At 40.9% G+C, this 20,028-nt stretch overlaps 1 protein-coding gene and 1 non-coding gene across 13 annotated transcripts in view; both read left to right on the top strand.

Annotated features, from left to right (window-relative positions):
• NCOR2 (nuclear receptor corepressor 2) overlaps window positions 1–20,028 on the top strand; it is a 1,025,928-nt gene that overhangs the window by 871,121 nt on the left and 134,779 nt on the right. For 9 of the 12 annotated variants that reach the window (XM_053701833.1, XM_053701832.1, XM_053701829.1 and 6 more), the window contains 2 exons: window positions 5,632–5,800; window positions 12,347–12,867. In XM_053701833.1, the coding sequence (XP_053557808.1) occupies window positions 5,632–5,800; window positions 12,347–12,867 (690 nt within the window). The remainder of the gene's footprint in view (window positions 1–5,631; window positions 5,801–12,346; window positions 12,868–20,028) is intronic. The other 3 variants (XM_053701839.1, XM_053701838.1, XM_053701834.1) reach the window with 1 other exon arrangement.
• Window positions 1,127–1,244, top strand: LOC128650621 (U5 spliceosomal RNA). The gene has a single exon (XR_008400898.1). It is a non-coding gene; the product is annotated as a U5 spliceosomal RNA (small nuclear RNA).

Below are 20,028 nucleotides of genomic sequence, written 5' to 3'. Positions count from 1 at the left end.
AGACGGATGTCTCTAATTCAGATTCTACTTCTTGCAAAGAGTATGAGATGGCCCGGGTAATCCATGCCCATCAGTTATGTTCCGAATGCCGCTTTAGAGTGCTCTCTTCTCCTGCAACAAGGAACTTAGAGTCCGCCGAGCCTTCCGCCCCTGGGGATCACACATCTCGTGAGGCGTGTGTCCTAGAACCTTCCCTAGCTACGCATGCAGGTGTCTCTAATGACAATACTCCTCCGGAAGGTGGCTTGTTTCCTCCAGAGGTTACGGCACGGTTCCGCATGGCCATATCTTTGGCGTTGGAGCATTTACAACTTCCTGGGAGGGAGGTGTTGATGAGTTACTGTCCGTGTTCTGTTAACCAGGGTTCGTCAGGCGTGGGATCGTCTGGGGAAGCGGTTTCCTCTGAAGCTTCAGGGGCCCATCTATCGGGGTCGTCAGTTGCCCTGGCGGAGGTAAGTCTTGTTTTTCGTTATAGACTGGCATGCCTTCGTGTCCTTCTGCGGCATATTTTGGCGGTACTGGAGGATCCCAATCCTAATGGGTTGAGGGATCCTCAGTCTTCTGTTCCAGACGGTAAGCTGGGTTAGACGTGGGGGGAAGTTAATCTCCTTGTCGTCTCCTATTTACTTTCCTATTTACTTTCTTTTTTGGGGTATCTTATTCCAGTTCTGAGCTTCGGGAGAATGGGATCTCTGATTAACTGGTCCTGTTAGTGTGCCCATTCTTCTTGGGCGTTCACCTGCGGGTGCTGCCCTCTTTTTCTTTGATATGGTTAGGATGTATTTTATTTCTTTTGAAAAGCTCATTTCTGTTATAATTTTTCCTTTGGGAAACATTTCTTCTCTGGAATTTGATACTAGCAATTTTGTGGTCACTTGGGCACTTCCGCAGAAGTTGCATGTTAAGGTGTTAGTACATTATGTCATGTCTATAGTTCTTTTTGTCGATTCCTATTGGGGTTTCGATTTTTCTGTGGCCTGGGTCAGTTCTGAGTGCCCTATGTAGCAGGCTGGTCCTGGTCAGGCACTAATTTCTGTTGCTTAAGGTCTATATCATCCACGTGGTGCCGGTATGACTGGCGGTCCTGGTTGGGTGGTGAGTTGCTCTCTCGGATGAGGAGTTTGTTTTACTCTGGTTCCTCTTCAGATCGAATAAAGCTTTCGCTTTACTAAAGTTTTCTGTGGCGTGGATCATTCATGAGTTTTCAAAAAAAAAAAATTTGAAGCTCTGTCCCTTACAGGGCTAGAGCATGGTAGAGGAGGCCTTTCGTTTCTTGACATCAGACTGGTTCTCATTTCTTCCTTTGGGTGGGGCATCAGAGGGATTGTACTAAGTCCTAGTTGTCCTGTTCCTGATTGTTGGCGGGGTTCCAGAAGGGATCCGGCTAAAGATTACTCTGGGGGTTCCAGAGGTCCTTTGGCCTTGGAGCTAGGGTTCTCCATTCCCAACGGTTTGGAGGTTGAAAGGACTCCTTGGAGTACCAGGTTGGGGGATTTTCTCTCCTCTATGGTATTCTAATTGAATGTATTTTTTGAGGCCTTGATGATGGTAACTCTTCTTAAGGGTCAAGATGTTTTAGACTTCTTTTTCTCCCCTTCTTGGGGCTGGTTGGGGGTCATCTGTATGTGAAGTTTGGGCATTTATGGGATTTTTCTTCCTCCTACTGTTTCTCGTCTGCTCTCATGTTTTGGGGCTCTAGAGAATGCGTTTGTCTCCATTTTTCCTGGAGCTACCCTTACTTAATGATGTCTCTGCTTTATCTGTCGCTCAACAGGAATTGTAAGGCTTGTCCATCGTTAATTCTTTGAGCTGTGGGGGTTTCCGGGAGGTTGATCCTGAAGGGATTGCTTGGAGACTATTTTTTCTTCTCAAACTGGATTATCTAGTTTTGAGCTCTAACTCTGAGGTGTTGTCCCTCGAGCCTTTAGGAGATATGCTCTCTGTCTCTGGGATGCTTAGCAAACGTCCAGTGTCCGAGGATTTTTGGATGTAGCTGTGGTTGCATCTCATTGGGTACAGGTTCTCCGTATGTGGTATCCCTATAGTTCCTCAGGGGTTACTACCTTGAAGCCGGCTCTGGTTTCCGGATGTCCAGTTTTCTGAACATGTTCTTGTCTTGGATATCTGATCTCTTAGGTGGGTCTTGGGCTGTTCAGTCCTTCCTGTTCTGATATTTCCACTTGCCCTTTCAAGAGGTTTTGTTTTTCTCTTAACAGAGACTTGGAAATAGCCTGATGGGTAGTTTAGCTGCCTAGCAAGCGGGAGATTGCAGTCGCAATCTGTTGTAGCTATTTGCACCTTGAAAGTGTGCTCAATGGCGGTTTGCTTTCTACTAAGCCGGCTGTTACTGCCGGATGGTTCCTCTACAATCGGTATTGCCCTTAACGTCTGTCTGCTGCCGCACACTCCATGCCTGTGGGCAGGTGAGCGGTTATATTTGGCTTTCTCCTCCCCTTAGGGAGATTGGGGCATACCACAGTATCCACCTAGTGCCCCGGAGGTCGTCTTCTGTTCAGTGGGGTCCCCCCTGCCTTGCGTGCAGGATGTCATGAAGGGTGGGATTCTGGTATTGTGCTGTCACTGTTGTTTCAGTGTAGTCTCTCTTTTGCCTGGGAGCGTCCCTTCTTGTAGGGCAAGGATCTGTGTCTAGGCCCTGGAACCCGAGCTCGTCCTATGTTCTGTCATAGCTTAGTTGGTTAGCATGCCAGTCTTGTTAGCAAGTGGCGGAGTTTGTTCTACCTATTGGTACCGTTCAATTTAGTTACCCTCCTTTTTCCTTACTGAGGATCTGGGTGGTCAGGGGAATGGTTTCTTTCCTTGCCTTCGGACATTGCCAGTCGCTTTGGTGCTGAGTCTGTTGCCTCGGAGAGGGGGTCGGAGGTCTGTCTGCTTGGTTGAGTCTTGACCGCGTTTCTTAGATCTTGTGATCCCTCCTTAACTGGGAGGCTTCACTGTGTTTCCTTCCTCAGCAGGGGGTTTTCTCTGCTGGTTTTGGATGCTTCCCTTCTTCCTTGTTTTTCCTGAGAGGGAGTGAGTTTCTGCACTCCTTCGGATTTTTTCCTATGTGGGAGTCCTGGTGCAGTTCCTAGCTTGATTGGCTAGTGTTAACAGCTGGAGTCTGCTAGACTTCTGTTGCAGAGGGAAGCTAGTGGCTTCTTCTAGAGCACAATGAGATTTATGGTGCTATTTTTAGGCGATTCCCGGGGGTGGTTTTTGTCCCTCTGTCGCTATTTCATAGTGCGGATTGCACGCTCTGTGAGAGATGGGGTCTACCTTGTCTCTCTAGGTCTCCAGGGTTGGGACGTTACACAGTCCCTTGGACTTCCGTTCAGATATTGGTAGGTTTTTCCTTCCTTCTTTTTGTTCAGTCGTTGGAGTTCATTCTCTATGCGTTTTTGTCCTGCTGCTACCTTGGTTTGCTCTTGGAGTTCAGTTAGGGTTCCTTTTACCCTAGCTTGTTGGTCTTTAGATCTATGTTGAGTTCTTCTTCCCTTCAGGCGGTATGTGGAGGTCCCCTTCCTCAGGTCTGGGGTAAGTTTCAGTGTGGAGCCTGCGGGACTTGTCTCCTCTGAGGTTTTGTGCTCGGTGGAATCTACTGATTCTGAGCAGGTCTCTAACTAGGGCCTTGCTGGTTTTAAATGATGAGCAGTTACCTAGTACTTTCAGGTTTTATCCTTCTGTTTTCTGGTGAAGCAGTTTGTTTTTGTCATGTGTTTTGATAATTTCAGGCTGTGGTGTCCTCCGAATGGGCCACCTCGTCTACCCGCTTTTTTTTTGCATTCAGTGTCCTCTATAACTTGGGTATTGTTTTCCCAAAAGTAATGAATGCAGCTGTGGACTCTCCCCGTTTAAGAAGAAATACTTAAATTATGCTTACCTGATAATTTTCTTTTCTTGTGACGGGGAGAGTCCACAGCTCCCCGCCCACGTTCTTATATGGGGCGGCCGTTTATTTTATTCTTCTAGCACCTTTTTCACCCTGATATTTATCCTACTGTTCCTTGTTCCCTTGGCAGAATGACTGGGGGATGAGGGAAGTGGGGGAGGTATTTAAGCCTTTGGCTGGGGTGTCTCCTCCTGGTGGCCAGGTTCTGAATTCCCAAAAGTAATCAATGCAGCTGTGGACTCCCCCATCCGAAGAAAATAAAATTATCAGGTAAGCATAATTTAAGTTTTTAATTAGTCCTTTTAGGATATGCACAGATTTCAACCTGTTTTATGTTCCTTTAAAAGGACGATCTAGTCAAAATTAAACTTTCATGATTCAGATAGGTCATGCAATTTTTAACAACGGTCACAAAATTGTTTATCATCAAATTTGCTTTGTTCTCTTGGTATTCTTTGTTCAAGGCTAAACCTAGGTAGGCTCATATGCTAATTTATAACCACTTGAAGGCTGCCTCTTATCTCAGTACATTTTGACAGTTTTTCACAGCTAAACAGCACTAGTTCATGTGTGCCATATAGATAACATTGTGCTCACTCCCGTGGAGTTATTTATGAGTCAGCACTTATTGGCTAAAATGCAAATCTGACAAAAGAACTGAAATAAGGAAGCAGTCTGCAGAGACTTAGATACAAGGAAATCATAGAGGTAAAAAGTATATTAATATAACTGAGTTGGTTATGCAAAACTGAGGAATTGGTAATAAAGGGATTATCTGTCTTTTTCAACAATTACAATTCTGGAGTAGAGGGTCATAACGAACTTAATGAAATTCCTCAGAAAATATGCAAAGTAAAAAGAAAAATGCAGATTGCCAGATTTTCTAGTAATTTATCAGGCATCTGAGTTTTAGCTGCTACCCAGAGGAGCTTGAGTGCAACTCCCAGAACTGGCATATTTTGGGACAAAACCCTGAAAACCTTGCTAACAAATTGTGTTGTTTAAAGAGACATTTAATTAAAATGTGAATAGAAGCATCTTGTTTATATCATTTGCAAAAGTAGTAAGAAAACATATAACATACTTTTCTCGTGCACACAATCCCCCCCGCCAAAAACATTAACAGCATGTACAAGTGTAATAAACATGGCTTACCGGCATGTGTTAGGGGAGCCATGTATACAAAAAAAACTTGCTTCAGCCATTTTTTTTCAAACAAACATGTTGCAAAAGCTCTTTCAGTCAAATTAATAATTCACTACTTTGCATTTTAAATGGTATGTCCCTTTAATAGTTTTGAAAATATTGACATTTCTGTGCAAATTCTTAATTACCGGTATATACTATGCACATTTAGAAATCACTTGTGTCCCTTTAAACAGTGAACAGAAACCTAAATTCCAAAATTGGACTTTCTGACTCCAGCTTAACATCATAAATAATTGTATGTTTTCGTCTGAAAAGTTTTCTAGTCAATACCCTTGAGTGCAAGTTAGTGGTTTTACTTGTATGCCCCCCTAAGCTATAAAGTAGGTTGTCAGGTCAGTGCTGGGCGTTGATCTGAGAGGTAATTAACTGTTTTAAAATATAATTTTTTAAATCGTATATAGGACATTTAGTTATGGTGGTGTCATATGGACCCGTTTTTGAAGTTTAGTTTTATATCCAGTGTTGTTAAGTGTGGAAGTAAACTTGACAAAGAAATATGTGATTTTGTGTTTGTTACACACCTACTCTGTTTATAGGCACAGAGCAAAGCAGTGGGCGCTTGTCAGCACAAAGTCACAGCCACCAACACTCCCCAGGGTCACCGCGTACACATGAAAACCTGCAGCAGCGCCCTAGCGTGCTACACAACACGGGAATGAAGAACCTGATGAGCAATGCAGATTGTGTGCCCTCCTCAGTATTGCGGTAAGTATTCTAATAACAATAACATTTCAGAATGCTCGGGCTCGAGAGTTTTACCCTAAGCTCACAAAATGCAAAGTGGTTCATCTAAATTGGTCCCTGTGCTTAATCCTAAATGATATACAGGGAGCATGTGAGATTTTGTAAAACAATATTGGCATCCGGTTTGGGAAACATACATAAGCGAGGATAAAATCTTTCATAGGAAGATTAGAACATTTTGAAATTAAGAACTGCAGGATGTAAATATTCTAATTTGTATGCACTTTGACCTTACCACTGTATCTCGGCAAATGTTAATGTTTTGCATATGGTTTTTATAATACATGTCTTACCCTTTATACTGTATATAAGTACGCTTTCAGACATCAGGCTGCCTGATGAAGTGACCTCAGTGTCCTGAAAATTGCACACATCTTTTATCCTACATTGGTGTGTCCGGTCCACGGCTTCATCCTTACTTGTGGGATATTCTCATTCCCTACAGGAAATGGCAAAGAGAGCACACAGCAAAAGCTGTCCATATAGCCCCCCCTCTGGCTCCGCCCCCCAGTCATTCTCTTTGCCGCTCTGAACAAGTAGCATCTCCACGGGGATGGTAAAGAGTATGTGGTGTTAGTTGTAGTTTTATTTCTTCTATCAAGAGTTTGTTATTTTAAAATAGTGCCGGTTTGTACTATTTACTCTACAACAGAAAGTGATGAAGATTTCTGTTAAAAGAGGAGTATGATTTTAGCACCAGTAACTAAAATCCATTGCTGTTCCGACGCAGGACTGTTGAAACCAGAGAACTTCAGTTGGGGGGAACAGTTTGCAGACTTATCTGCTTCAGGTATGACCAGTCTCTTTTCTAACAAGACCTAGTAATGCTAGAAGACTGTCAGTTTTCCCTTATGGGATCGGTAAGCCATTTTCTTAGACTCAGTAACAGAATTAAGGCTTATAAATTGGGCTCTATGCTGGTTGTCACTTTTGTGGGCTAAATCGTTTTATTTTTATCATATTTATATGGCATTTGGAGTGTTTTGCAAACTTTAAAACACTTTTGGGAACGTTTATTTGCGCCTGGCAGTTTGTTTAGATGCCTAATCTAGTCAGAAAGGCCCCTTCACTCTGGTATGCAGAGGGAGGAGGCCTCAGTTGCGCAGTTACTTTTATAGGCAGTGCATGCAGCTTCACGTGAGAGGGTCCTGTGGCTTAGAAAAGGACTCAGAAAGGCTTATTTCTGTGGTGAATAACTCCTAAGGAAGGTAAAAGCCCATTTAAGGGTTTAGAGACTTGAAATTTGGTGTGCAATACTTTCAAAGCATTAAGACACTGGGGTATAAATTTCATAAAGATCGGATATTTCTTTGATAGTTTTTCGATCATTCAGAAATAAAGTGTGCTCTTTTTATTATTTAAAGAGACAGTAACGGTTTTGTTTAAAATTGTTTTTATTGCATTATAAACCTGCCTAAGTCTGTCTAACCTGTCTGTACCTTCAGATAGCATATGTTCTGTGTGTATGCAAGCCAAGGTGGTTCCCCCATTAAATGTATGTGCAAATTGTGCCATGGCGTCCAAACAAAGTAAGGACAGTACTGTCACATTTAATAAGGTTGCCCAAGATGATTCTTCAAATGAAGGTAGTGGGGATAGTTCATCATCCTCTCCTTCTGTGTCAACACCAGTTTTGCCCGCGCAGGCGATACCTAGTACATCTAGCGCGCCAATGCTTGTTACTATGCAGCAATTAACAGCAGTAATGGATAATTCTATAGCAGCTCTTTTTTCCAAACTGCCAGCATTTCCCAGAAATCGTGATTGCTCAGTTTTAAATACAGAGGATGAGCAAGTTGGCGCTGACGACAATTTATCTGTTATACCCTCACATCAATCTGAGTTGGCAGTGAGGGAGGGTCTGTCTGAGGGAGAAATTTCTGATTCAGGAAAAATTTCTCAGCAGGCAGAACCTGATATCGTGGCATTTAAATTTAAGCTAGAACATCTCCGCCCCCTGCTTAAGGAGGTGCTATCTACACTTGATGATTGTGATTCTTTGGTGATTCCAGAGAAGTTGTGCAAAATGGACAAATTCTTAGAGGTCCCAGTGCACGCTGATGCTTTTCCGATACCCAAGAGGGTGGCGGACATAGTGACTAAGGAGTGGGAGAAGCCAGGTGTACCTTTTGTTCCACCTCCTATATTCAAGAAAATGTTCCCCATTGTCGACCCCAGAAGGGACGCATGGCAAACGGTCCCTAAGGTAGAGGGGGCAGTTTCAACGTTAGCCAATCGCACAACTATTCCTATGGATAAAAAATTGGAAGGATTGCTTAAAAAGATTTTTGTTCAGCAAGGTTTCCTTCTTCAACCAATTTCGTGCATTATTCCTGTCACCACGGCGGCGTCTTTTTGGTTCGAGGAACTAGAAAATTCGCTCCAAAAGGAGACTCCATATGATGAAGTCATGGACAGAATTCACGCTCTAAAGTTGGCTAATTCCTTTATTTTGGATGCCGCTTTTCAATTGGCAAAATTAGCGGCGAAAAATTTGGGTTTTGCAATAGTGGCGCGCAGGGCGCTTTGGCTAAAATCTTGGTCGGCGGATGTGTCGTCCAAAACAAAATTGCTTAATATTCCTTTCAAAGGTAAGACCCTTTACGGGCCAGAATTGAAGGAGATTATTTCAGACATCACTGGGGGAAAGGGCCATGCCCTCCCACAGGATAGGCCTTTCAAGGCTAAGAATAAATCAAATTTTCGTTCCTTTCGCAATTTCAGGAACGGACCGGCTCCTAACTCTGCAGCCTCTAGACAAGAGGGTAACGCTTCCCAGCCTAAACCAGCATGGAAACCATTGCAAGGCTGGAACAAGGGTAAACAGGCCAAGAAGCCTGCTGCTGCTACCAAGACAGCATGAAGGGGTAGCCCCCGATCCGGGACCGGATCTAGTAGGGGGCAGACTTTCTCTCTTTGCTCAGGCTTGGGCAAGAGATGTTCCGGATCCCTGGGCACTAGAAATAGTCTCTCAGGGGTATCTTCTAGAGTTCAAGGAACTTCCTCCAAGGGGACGGTTCCACATGTCTCGCTTATCTTCAGACCAGATAAAGAGACAGGCATTCTTACATTGCGTAGGAGACCTATTAAAGATGGGAGTGATACACCCAGTTCCAACAGCGGAACAAGGTCTGGGGTTTTACTCAAACCTGTTTGTAGTTCCCAAAAAAGAAGGAACTTTCAGGCCAATTCTGGATTTAAAAATTCTAAACAAATTCCTCAGAGTTCCATCATTCAAAATGGAAACCATTCGGACGATTTTACCAACGATCCAGGAGGGTCAATATATGACTACCGTGGACTTAAAGGATGCGTACCTGCATATTCCTATCCACAAAGATCATCATCAGTTCCTGAGGTTCGCCTTTCTGGACAAACATTACCAGTTCGTGGCTCTTCCATTCGGTTTAGCCACTGCTCCCAGAATTTTCACAAAGGTGCTAGGGTCCCTTCTAGCGGTCCTAAGGGCGAGGGTCATTGCTGTAGCACCTTACCTAGACGACATTCTAATCCAAGCGTCGTCCCTTTCCAAAGCAAGGGCTCATACAGACATTGTTTTAGCCTTTCTCAGGTCTCACGGATGGAAGGTGAACATAGAAAAGAGTTCCCTGTCTCCGTCCACAAGGGTTCCCTTTCTGGGAACAATAATAGATTCTGTGGAAATGAAGATTTTTCTGACAGAGGTCAGGAAGTTAAAGCTTCTAAACGCTTGTCGAGTTCTTCAATCTATTCCTCAGCCTTCCATAGCTCAGTGCATGGAGGTAATAGGATTAATGGTTGCAGCAATGGACGTGCAGCAATGCTCGAATTCATTTAAGACCATTGCAACTGTGCATGCTCAAACAGTGGAATGGGGATTATGCAGACTTGTCTCCCCAGATTCAAGTAGACCAGGTAACCAGAGACTCACTCCTCTGGTGGTTGACTCAGGATCACCTGTCTCAGGGAATGAGTTTCCGCAGACCAGAGTGGGTCATTGTCACGACCAACGCCAGTCTCTTAGGCTGGGGCGCGGTCTGGGACTCCCTGAAACCTCACGGTCTTTGGTCTCGGGAAGAGTCTCTTCTCCCGATAAACATTTTGGAACTGGGAGCGATATTCAATGCGCTCCTGGCTTGGCCTCAACTAGCGAAGGCCAGATTCATAAGATTTCAGTCGGACAACATGACGACTGTAGCGTACATCAATCATCAGGGTGGAACAAAGAGTTCCTTGGCGATGAGAGAGGTATCCAAGATCATCAAATGGGCGGAGGATCACTCCTACCATCTATCTGCAATTCACATCCCAGGAGTAGACAACTGGGAGGCGGATTATTTGAGTCGTCAGACTTTCTATCCGGGGGAGTGGGAACTTCATCCGGAGGTCTTTGCCCAGTTAACTCGACTATGGGGCATTCCATATATGGATCTGATGGCGTCTCGTCAGAACTCCAAGGTTCCTCGCTACGGGTCCAGATCCAGGGATCCCAAGGCGACACTAGTGGATGCATTGGTGGCGCCTTGGTCGTTCAATCTAGCTTATGTGTTTCCACCGTTCCCTCTCCTTCCCAGGCTTGTAGCCAGGATCAAACAGGAGAAGGCCTTGGTGATTCTAATAGCTCCTGCATGGCCACACAGGACTTGGTATGCAGACCTGGTGAATATGTCATTGGCTCCACCATGGAAGCTACCTTCGAGGCAGGATCTTCTAGTACAAGGTCCATTCGAACATCCAAATCTAGTCTCTCTGCAACTGACTGCTTGGAAATTGAACGCTTGATTTTATCTAAGCGTGGGTTTTCAGATTCGGTTATAGCTACTCTGGTTCAAGCCAGAAAACCTGTGACTAGGAAAATTTACCATAAGATATGGCAAAAATATATCTGTTGGTGCGAATCCAAGGGATACTCTTGGAGTAAACTTAAAATTCCTAGGATACTTTCCTTTCTCCAAGAGGGTTTGGATAAAGGTTTGTCAGCTAGTTCTCTAAAAGGACAGATATCTACTCTGTCTGTTTTGTTGCACAAAGTCTGGCAGCAGTGCCAGATGTACAGGCATTTGTACAGGCGTTAGTCAGAATCAAGCCTGTCTACAGACCTATGACTCCTCCATGGAGTCTAAACTTAGTTCTTTCAGTTCTTCAAGGGGTTCCGTTTGAACCTTTACATTCCATAGATATTAAGTTACTATCTTGGAAAGTTCTGTTTTTGGTTGCTATTTCTTCTGCTAGAAGAGTTTCTGAATTGTCTGCTTTGCAGTGTACTCCACCCTATCTGGTATTCCATACAGATAAGGTAGTTTTACGTACCAAGCCTGGTTTTCTTCCAAAAGTGGTTTCCAACAGGAATATTAACCAGGAAATAGTTGTTCCTTCTCTGTGTCCGAATCCAGTTTCGAAGAAGGAACGTTTGTTACATAACCTAGATGTGGTTCGTGCTTTAAAATTCTATTTAGAAGCAACAAAGGATTTCAGACAGACATCATCCTTGTTTGTCGTCTATTCTGGTAAGAGGAGAAGGCAGAAAGCTACTGCTACTTCTCTTTCCTTTTGGCTGAAAAGCATCATCCGATTGGCTTGTGAGACTGCCGGACGGCAGCCTCCTGAACAAATTACAGCTCACTCTACTAGAGCTGTGGCTTCCACATGGGCCTTCAAGAATGAGGCTTCTGTTGAACAGATCTGTAAGGCAGCGACTTGGTCTTCTCTGCATACTTTTGCCAAATTTTACAAATTCGATACTTATGCTTCTTCGGAGGCTGTTTTTGGGAGAAAGGTTTTGCAAGCTGTGGTGCCTTCCGTTTAGGTTACCTGACTTGTTCCCTCCCTTCATCCGTGTCCTAAAGCTTTGGTATTGGTTCCCACAAGTAAGGATGAAGCTGTGGACCGGACACACCAATGTAGGAGAAAACAGAATTTATGTTTACCTGATAAATTTCTTTCTCCTACGGTGTGTCCGGTCCACGGCCCGCCCTGGCTTTTAGTCAGGTTTAAAAATTTTATTTTTTGTACACTACAGTCACCACAGCACCTTATAGTTTCTCCTTTTTCTCCTAACCGTTGGTCGAATGACTGGGGGGCGGAGCCAGAGGGGGGGCTATATGGACAGCTTTTGCTGTGTGCTCTCTTTGCCATTTCCTGTAGGGAATGAGAATATCCCACAAGTAAGGATGAAGCCGTGGACCGGACACACCGTAGGAGAAAGAAATTTATCAGGTAAACATAAATTCTGTTTTCTATCAGTTAACCATTAAAGTTGTCAATAAACTTATAATAGAGGACTTTTCCATTTTGCTTCAGCTGAAACATTACTGTAGACCAAAGATTTGTATATAGTTAGACATGTGTAAGGAATAATGAATTACAAATGTATGCACAACTCTATCCATTTTTATTTATAATTTATTATAAGCAATTTATGTTTTTATGACATCCTTTAAAGACATGGTATCCAAGGTTATCAGGCTCACTAGATAATATTACTGATTAAAATGCTGTTCTAGATGTTAACTGTTTGCTTTTCTGCAGAACGTCCACAAGTTCCTCACCTATCCGATCATCAGTGCAAATGGCTACTTCCTCTCATCGTTCAACTAGTGGAACTGAGAGCTATCCATCTGTAGAACATACCACAGTACAGAAGGATCTTGCTAGGGCACGGGAGTCCAAGGTAGAGCGTCCTAGAACTGAAAACTTTTATGCTTCCAAACTCCTGCCAGCAGCCATGGAACAGACATCGCCCGTAAAGGCCATGGAGTCCAGGCATCTGCCCACAACTGGGGCAAGTTCAGCTCACCTTTATAACAACGGACAGGGGAAAAGCCAATCGCACCAGCCCCTGGACCAGACTGCAGTTTCAGCCAGTGAGCAGCACAATAGGGACAAGACCCAAAATAAACCCATTTCCATGCAGGAACAGGAGCTCCGAGCACTCGGTAAGACCACCATGACAGCGGCCAACTTCATAGACGCCATTATCATGCGTCAAATTTCTTGTGATAACGGGAAGCGAGAAAGAGGCTCGCTAAATATCGACGCCAATAGTGATGGTAAGACATACGGGGGCAGGTAGTACAAACATTATGGCCTATATATTTATATATTTTACATATGAATATATATTTTATTTTTAAAAAAAAATTAGTTGCACGTTCCAGTGATTGGCTTTTTTTAGCTTCTAGATTTAGTTTCTAATGGGATTTTTTTCTATACTTTTTTAATTACCAGTATTTTTGTGCAAAGCCTAATTTTGTTTAATTTTTGTTCTTAATTTGTGCTTTGCTGGCCTTAGGTACTGCGATAGTTATTCTTTGAGGACTTAAAATGCACAAAATTTTTGGGCTGGTTGCCACTAGTGCCTTCCAGCAATGCATGACTGGCCCAGCTGGCAGAAGGATACATTATATGTTAAATCCTCTAATATTTTTTGAGCTGTGCCCTCAAGCCTGGTTATGGAGATCTGTGTCCGTTTAGTCTCTTTTTTTAAAAGGGAATGTAAAATGTACAATATGACCGGTAGACCTTTTCATGGCAAACATTGGGTTGTGGAATTCAGAAATCCAGGGACAGATACCCTGGCCGACCTTCTCTCACTCTATTATTTCGGTACCAACCTACCTTGCTACGGGGTCAGATGATTACTACTGTTTTTTAAAGCATTTTATTTGCCATTACATTAAGTTTTTATAAAACTGAACCATTATTCCCTTAACCTCTTCATTGTCAATAGAGCATGATGCACAATGCTCAACACTTTTAGAATGCTGTCCAGTGCAGGTTGGGTGTATTACTACAGTGCCTGGCAGGAAAACACTCAGGAGCTTAGACTGTAGAACATAATGAACTTTCCGTAGTCCCTTATTGCATTTTGAATGACCATTGACAACAGTTTTAAATTAAATAATTAGACTGTGATGTTAAATAAAAAGATCTCTCTAGCATTGATAAACTGGCATTAGTTGAGTCAATACAATTGCTAAAAAACATCCAACGTCTACAATCTAATTCTTTATCCGCTTTCAAAATATTGTGCTATTTCCTCCTCTTTGGAGAAGCTGATGGTGGTTAGTGCAGGCTATACATGTACAGCCGAAAGCACACAAGTGCCCAAACGTTAAACTCCTGAGTGTTGATTTTATAAAATACAATGTTTAGCCTTCTTATCTGACAGGGCACTGTTTCTCAATACCAGTCCACAGGGTCCAATAACCAGACAGATTGCGGAAATACCACTATTTGAGAATAGCTGCCTTAATTACACAGATATCCTTAAGATCCCATCTAGTAAAGTCCTGCGGACTGCTTTTTGGGAACCGTTATCTGTGACACCACTAAATGATTTCTTTTTAGAAAATGGTCTGCTTTCCTGACTGTTGGGAGATTGCTGTAAGCACAGGGTGTTTTAGCTTGGTGGTGTGCCCTCACTGTGGCGTTTTCAACATTATCATTTAAAGCAAATATCCACACTGCCTGCTCAACGTGTCTTAGTTAGTTTGGGTGTTGATAACTGTGTGGAGCTGTGCAAAATTAGCAACACTTTACACACACATGCATTGTTGTCCTTGTATTTCACAATACTATATGCAATTGCTATTTAAAGGCACATGATACTAAAAATCACACAATCATGCTCTTCCTGTTTCACATTTAATTTAAAGAATGTTTTTGTAATTTTCAGTCAATATTTTAACGTGTTTATTTGCTGCTCTTTCATATACACAGTATTAACATTTCTAGTAATATGTCCCTTTAGTTAAAGGGACAGTGTACTGTAAAATGTTTTCCCATTTAATGTATTCCCACAGGTTGATTTTGCCTGTTGACACCATAACCTGTACTGAGAATAGGAATATGGTTCTATTCTCTATAGAAAAGCAAGCAATAACAGCACAATTTAACCTCCCAGTGGGTATGGGGGGTATATTTTTGTATCTGAAATAGCTGGTTTTGCTCATTGACCCCTTCCCGCCAACCTTAATTAGCATTTCAACACCTGACTATTAGACTCTGTGTACAGAAAGAGATATCATAAACAAGTCTGCACTTACAGCAAGGTCAGACCATTTAAATAGTAATTTCCTTAAAACCAATAGGTGTATTGTTTAAATGAGCAAAAACATCCATTTCAAATATAAAATAAACACAAAGGAACAATTTCCCATAAATGTATTCTCTGGTAGGTATAAAAAGTCATTTTGAACACATTAAGTGAAAACTAATTGTACAGTACAGTGTTACTTTAATTATATAGAGGAAATAATAGGACAAAGACTGAGAAGAAATAGTTATCATATGAGCTAGAACATTGTTTCTTAATTCCATTCCTTAATGAGCCCCAACAGGCCTGATTTAATGGAGTTCCCTTCCTGAGCACAGGTGAGACAGTTATAATTAGACATGGGCATCTGATGCTTCGTTAGCATCCGAATTCAGAAGATGGTGACCACTCACAGCATTCAGTTCTTTTCAGAGTCAGATTTCTTCTTGTGAAAGTGCAACACTAAGGTCTGTGTATAAAATAGATTTGCAGTTGTCTCATGAGGAAACAAATGCTGAAGATGGCGACTTCGGAGCCAGATTTATTCTTGTAAAAGTGCAACACACTAAGATCTGGATTTGCACTTTCACAAGAATAAATCTGGCTCTGAAAATTGTCTAATTTGGCTTGTGGCTGCTTTCTTTTGCATTTGTTACCTCCTGAAATAGACAAATGCATAGGCCTAATATATAACATGGCTAATTGTAACACTGACCCAAATGCTCAGCATAGAGTAGTATTTGTGAGTCTCTGGCCATTTTAGTCAACCGTTTTCTTTTTCTAAAAGAAGCCATTTCAAAATGTATTTCAGTTTAGAGTTTTTTTGTTTTTTTAAAGAGTCCTACCCTGAATAAATGTATGTGCATAGTGTTTTTTATTTATATATAAATTTTACTTTAATATTCCTTTTAAAAGAAAAATCGTGAACAGAACCAGTCAAATTCCAAAGTGTTCCTCAAATGCTGCTTAGTAGCTTGAGGAATATATTAAAATATTAGTAGTTTAGTAAAAGCCTGTGCAGAGTAGTAGATACGGGGAGGTTGTTATAGGATAATCAGTTTACAAGAGCTTTCAATGACAAGCGGTAAAGTTTTACTTTCTATAACAATACTTTTTCTATAAAGTTATCGGCACCACCATGTTAAAAGCTAGGTTCCCATTATCTATCTATTGATTCTGCTGAGGAAAACTAGGACAGGTATATTTTGCAAACAATAGCTTAGCTGTGTGCAATGTTATATGTATACAGTGCCATTAAAATGACATGCAAATGTAATGCGTTTAACCCCAACAAGTGGGTTAAACACATAGTTAAAGTACATAGCACTGCTGGTCCCAAGCGGTCACCCATTCAGCAGAGGTAGATACACAGATGGGTCTAAAATTAATAATAGAAGGTTGGTTTTTTTGTTTTGTTTTGTTGTTTTTTTTATTGTATGTTTGCTAACATTACAGCCCAATTATATCTGATTACGTCACCACTAATGTGTGCTCACTATTGCTAGCCCACAAATGTATATCTTCTTCATAAATGCCTAAAAACTCCCAAACCGTTTCTGATTAACTATACACAGCATTCTGAAAAAGTTACCCAAAGTGCCTAATGATTTATCCATCCTTATCCAGTCTGTTAAATTGGTTAAAGAGACCATGTATTTAAACATTAAATGAAAGAGCAGAATTTAAACATTTTCCTAAAATTGATAGTACAAGTTTTTCAATGTTTAAATACTGTAGTATCAGGTGTATACTTCCTAATAAGACATCTCCCGCTGAACTGTTGACGGAGAGAGAGGAACACAACGCTACAAGACAAAAGACAAAACATTATTGAGGACAGGAACATAAGATAGACTTGTACATTTGAAATACATGTTTTAGATGCAAAAAAACAAACAAACTACAGTTTTATGTTTATGTATAGGGTTGCACCAATACCATTTTTTTAAGACCGAGTACAAGTGCCGATACTTTTTTTTCAAATACTGATACCAATTACTGATACTTTTTTTATGTCATGACAGTTTACCAAGCACAATACAGAGTAATGATTTATGATCATTTCTTTATGATTATGAACTGTATATCAAAAGACATTTTGAAATAATAAAACATTTTTATGTGCTTGTTGTCACAAAGTTCACAGTACATGTTTATAAATAAAAATATTACAATAACATATATTAATAACAACAACAATAAATAACAGCTGCAGTAGCTGGGCCTGGAAAGCTACAATTTAAAGGGGTGATTACTGGATGCAATTGGGTTGTAGGGTGCCTATAAAACTCATTAATCTGACATTTGTACTTAATACAAAGTAATATAATTTAATTCTGAAAATAATATTGAGAAAAATGGGGCATTTGCACTCTACTGACTCAACAGAAAATAGGGCTGGTCTTCATATTTTTTCAGGGCTGCTTTTAATTCCAAGTCCAGCCCTGGCTAAGGATGTTCCTCAGAGTACAGCATGTTTTGAGCATAATTGTGCAAGATGAGAACTAGCAGTATAACAGGAACTCTTGCAATTAGAATCATTTATCAAAAGTTAGTGGCAAATTCATTTAAGGAACAGAAACATCTCTGCATGTTCAGCTATAAGTCTGTTTCTGCTATCAGTAAGGACAAATGACGCTAAGCTAAACAGTCTTTCACTTTTCACACTACTGCATGTGTCAGAAAGATATATTTTTGGGTCATTAAATCTCAGTTTATTAACTGTCCAGTACTTCAGGGGTTTGTCTGAATGAGGTACAGTGATCTCTCCCAGGTAGGCTTCCAGTTGTAAAGTAGCAGGTTTGGAGCACTGCTCTGACGTACAATAATACTAAAAACAGCAATTTGTATTGGCAGAACAGAAGTGAAGAATTTTTAGTTAAGTTTCCACTCCAGCTAAAAATTAAATAGGGACATGCAGTTTGAAAAACGCCACAAGATGGCGTATGGGTAGGAATTGGAGGTATCGGTTTAAGTATCGGTGCATTTGTGCAAGTACAATTACTCATGCAAATACTTGGTATCGGCACCGATACTAGTATTGGTATCGGTGCAACCCTATTTATGTATGTGCCTGAATATATAATATATATATATAAGTGTTACTAACATTGTATGAGTATGCACAAAACTGACATTATGCCGAGGATTATGTTGTGTGTCCTGGCATAGTACTAGATTCACTAACAATGTAAAGTACATTGAGACACATTTCTCCATTTCTTGTTGTATTCTGATTCACTACAACATGAGGTAAATCTCTACATTTGTGGATCTTCAGTGGGATAACACAAGGATTGGTACAATAAGAGCCAGTAGAAATATTGACTAGCAAGATGCAGGTTGCGCTGTATTTTGTTTGTATACAGATACATGCAGAATAATACAAACAAGTTTGGGATTTGTCACACCTTCAGATTACATACATGTTGGAGAGATTTGTCTCACTGAACAGCATGTGACTTCTTATGTTAGTGACTGCATTGTTGTGGAAACTTACTGGGTGATTGTACGTCTTTGTCCAAAATAAAATCATCTATTTGTTACTGTGTCTCACCAACAAAACAAACCTAAAGTATTCAATACAATTTAACTATAACACGTGATTGATAGTCCCACTCAGTAGTTGTAGAAACAATTAGCAGTGTACTATCAATCACTTTACCGTAAGAACCACATGAAAATAGAAAAGGAAGGGTATGTGACGTTAATCCCTGCTAAAGAGTGACACAAGCTGCACTAAAGCTGTTTAAAGATTTAGTAATATGCAAAAAAAACACTCTCCAAACCATAATTAATTACAGTAAAAAAATAAGTCCCGCACTGCGTATTAACTTCTCCACTTCACCCTAGTGCAACGGCCGATCATTAGTGTGAGTATGACGTGTTTTGCTCCTCCCGCAACTGGCCTGGGGCTTCATCGGATAACCTCATTAGCCGTTCTTCTTCCTTTTATAACAGAATACTGCTGATGTTTGTTCTGTCTTAAAGGGACTGCTCACTCAGGATGAGATAAAAAAACATTACATGTTAATACAATATATTATATTAATATGGTATTCAAAATCCGTAAATCTACACCTAAACTATTATGGCACATTTACTACTGTGTTTAAATACAAATTATCTACAACACTATTTTCTGTATTTAGCAATTAAATTCGATTTTTTTCATTTAATCCACAATAAGCAAATGACCACAATAGATGCAGTTCCCACAAGGCTAGAAGCCCACTCCTGTTTGCCTAACCACCAGCTAGTTATGTGGTGTTAACTTATGTTTATATTCAGCGTGGACTAATCTATTCTTCAGACTGGCAGCACGTTTAGCTGTAAACAGGGGAGACTCTGGGATTACCCCATGAAGAGAAATTGGCGAGTAAAATATGCCAGTGCTTATGTAGTTTTCACCTTTTTCCAATGACAATTATACCTTGTAGTAAGTCTGACCTGATTTCCTTCAAATTTAAATTTAGCACAGATTACAAATCTATTTGCATTGTTTTCCTAGGCCAAATCCAGACTTTTTTTGATCTGCCTATTTGAATACCCCCTTTGTGTAAATCTCAAAGGCTGCCTCTGTAGGACAACTTATCTTTAAACAAATAAACAGTCCCACCAGGATGTCGTTTTAGAGGCTCTTGGAGTGATGACGATCCGCGTTTGTTGCAGTTACCTCCCTAAAACCCTCTGTCTGAAGGATATTATGTTGTTTCATTTTTAAGATTAAAAAAGTTATTTCCACTTTGCTTACTTCAAAGGTCCCAAAAATATTATATTCATTTTTGATTAAGAAGAGAGACAAATTCGGTCACCGAGGCCTCATATCTTTGCGACCTTATAACTTTTTTATGCAATATTTTTTTAAAATAGTTTTTATTAGATGGTGTTATTATGAGTGCAACTGTACTTTGTAATGCATTTTTGATGCGTTTTGTGATACTTTTTTTTTATTTTGCGAAACCGTGAACTACAGCTCTGAGGTCAAGCTAACATGACGCATGTTAACTTCAATTGCACTCAAGCGACCACCTTTATTTTGAACTTGTAATAAGAGCAAAAAACCTGACGCGCACAAACAGCCGTGATAAACCCCCTTATTGCTAGCACATGATTGTTAACACCCCACTTATAATCTGTCCGTACCAGAATCATTTGAGCCTCTAGCTGTAGG

Source organism: Bombina bombina, chromosome 2, assembly GCF_027579735.1.
Source record: "Bombina bombina isolate aBomBom1 chromosome 2, aBomBom1.pri, whole genome shotgun sequence".
Taxonomy (NCBI): Eukaryota; Metazoa; Chordata; class Amphibia; order Anura; family Bombinatoridae; genus Bombina; species Bombina bombina.
The sequence above is the reverse complement of the archived record's forward strand: the minus strand, read 5'-3'. Positions and strand labels throughout refer to the sequence as shown.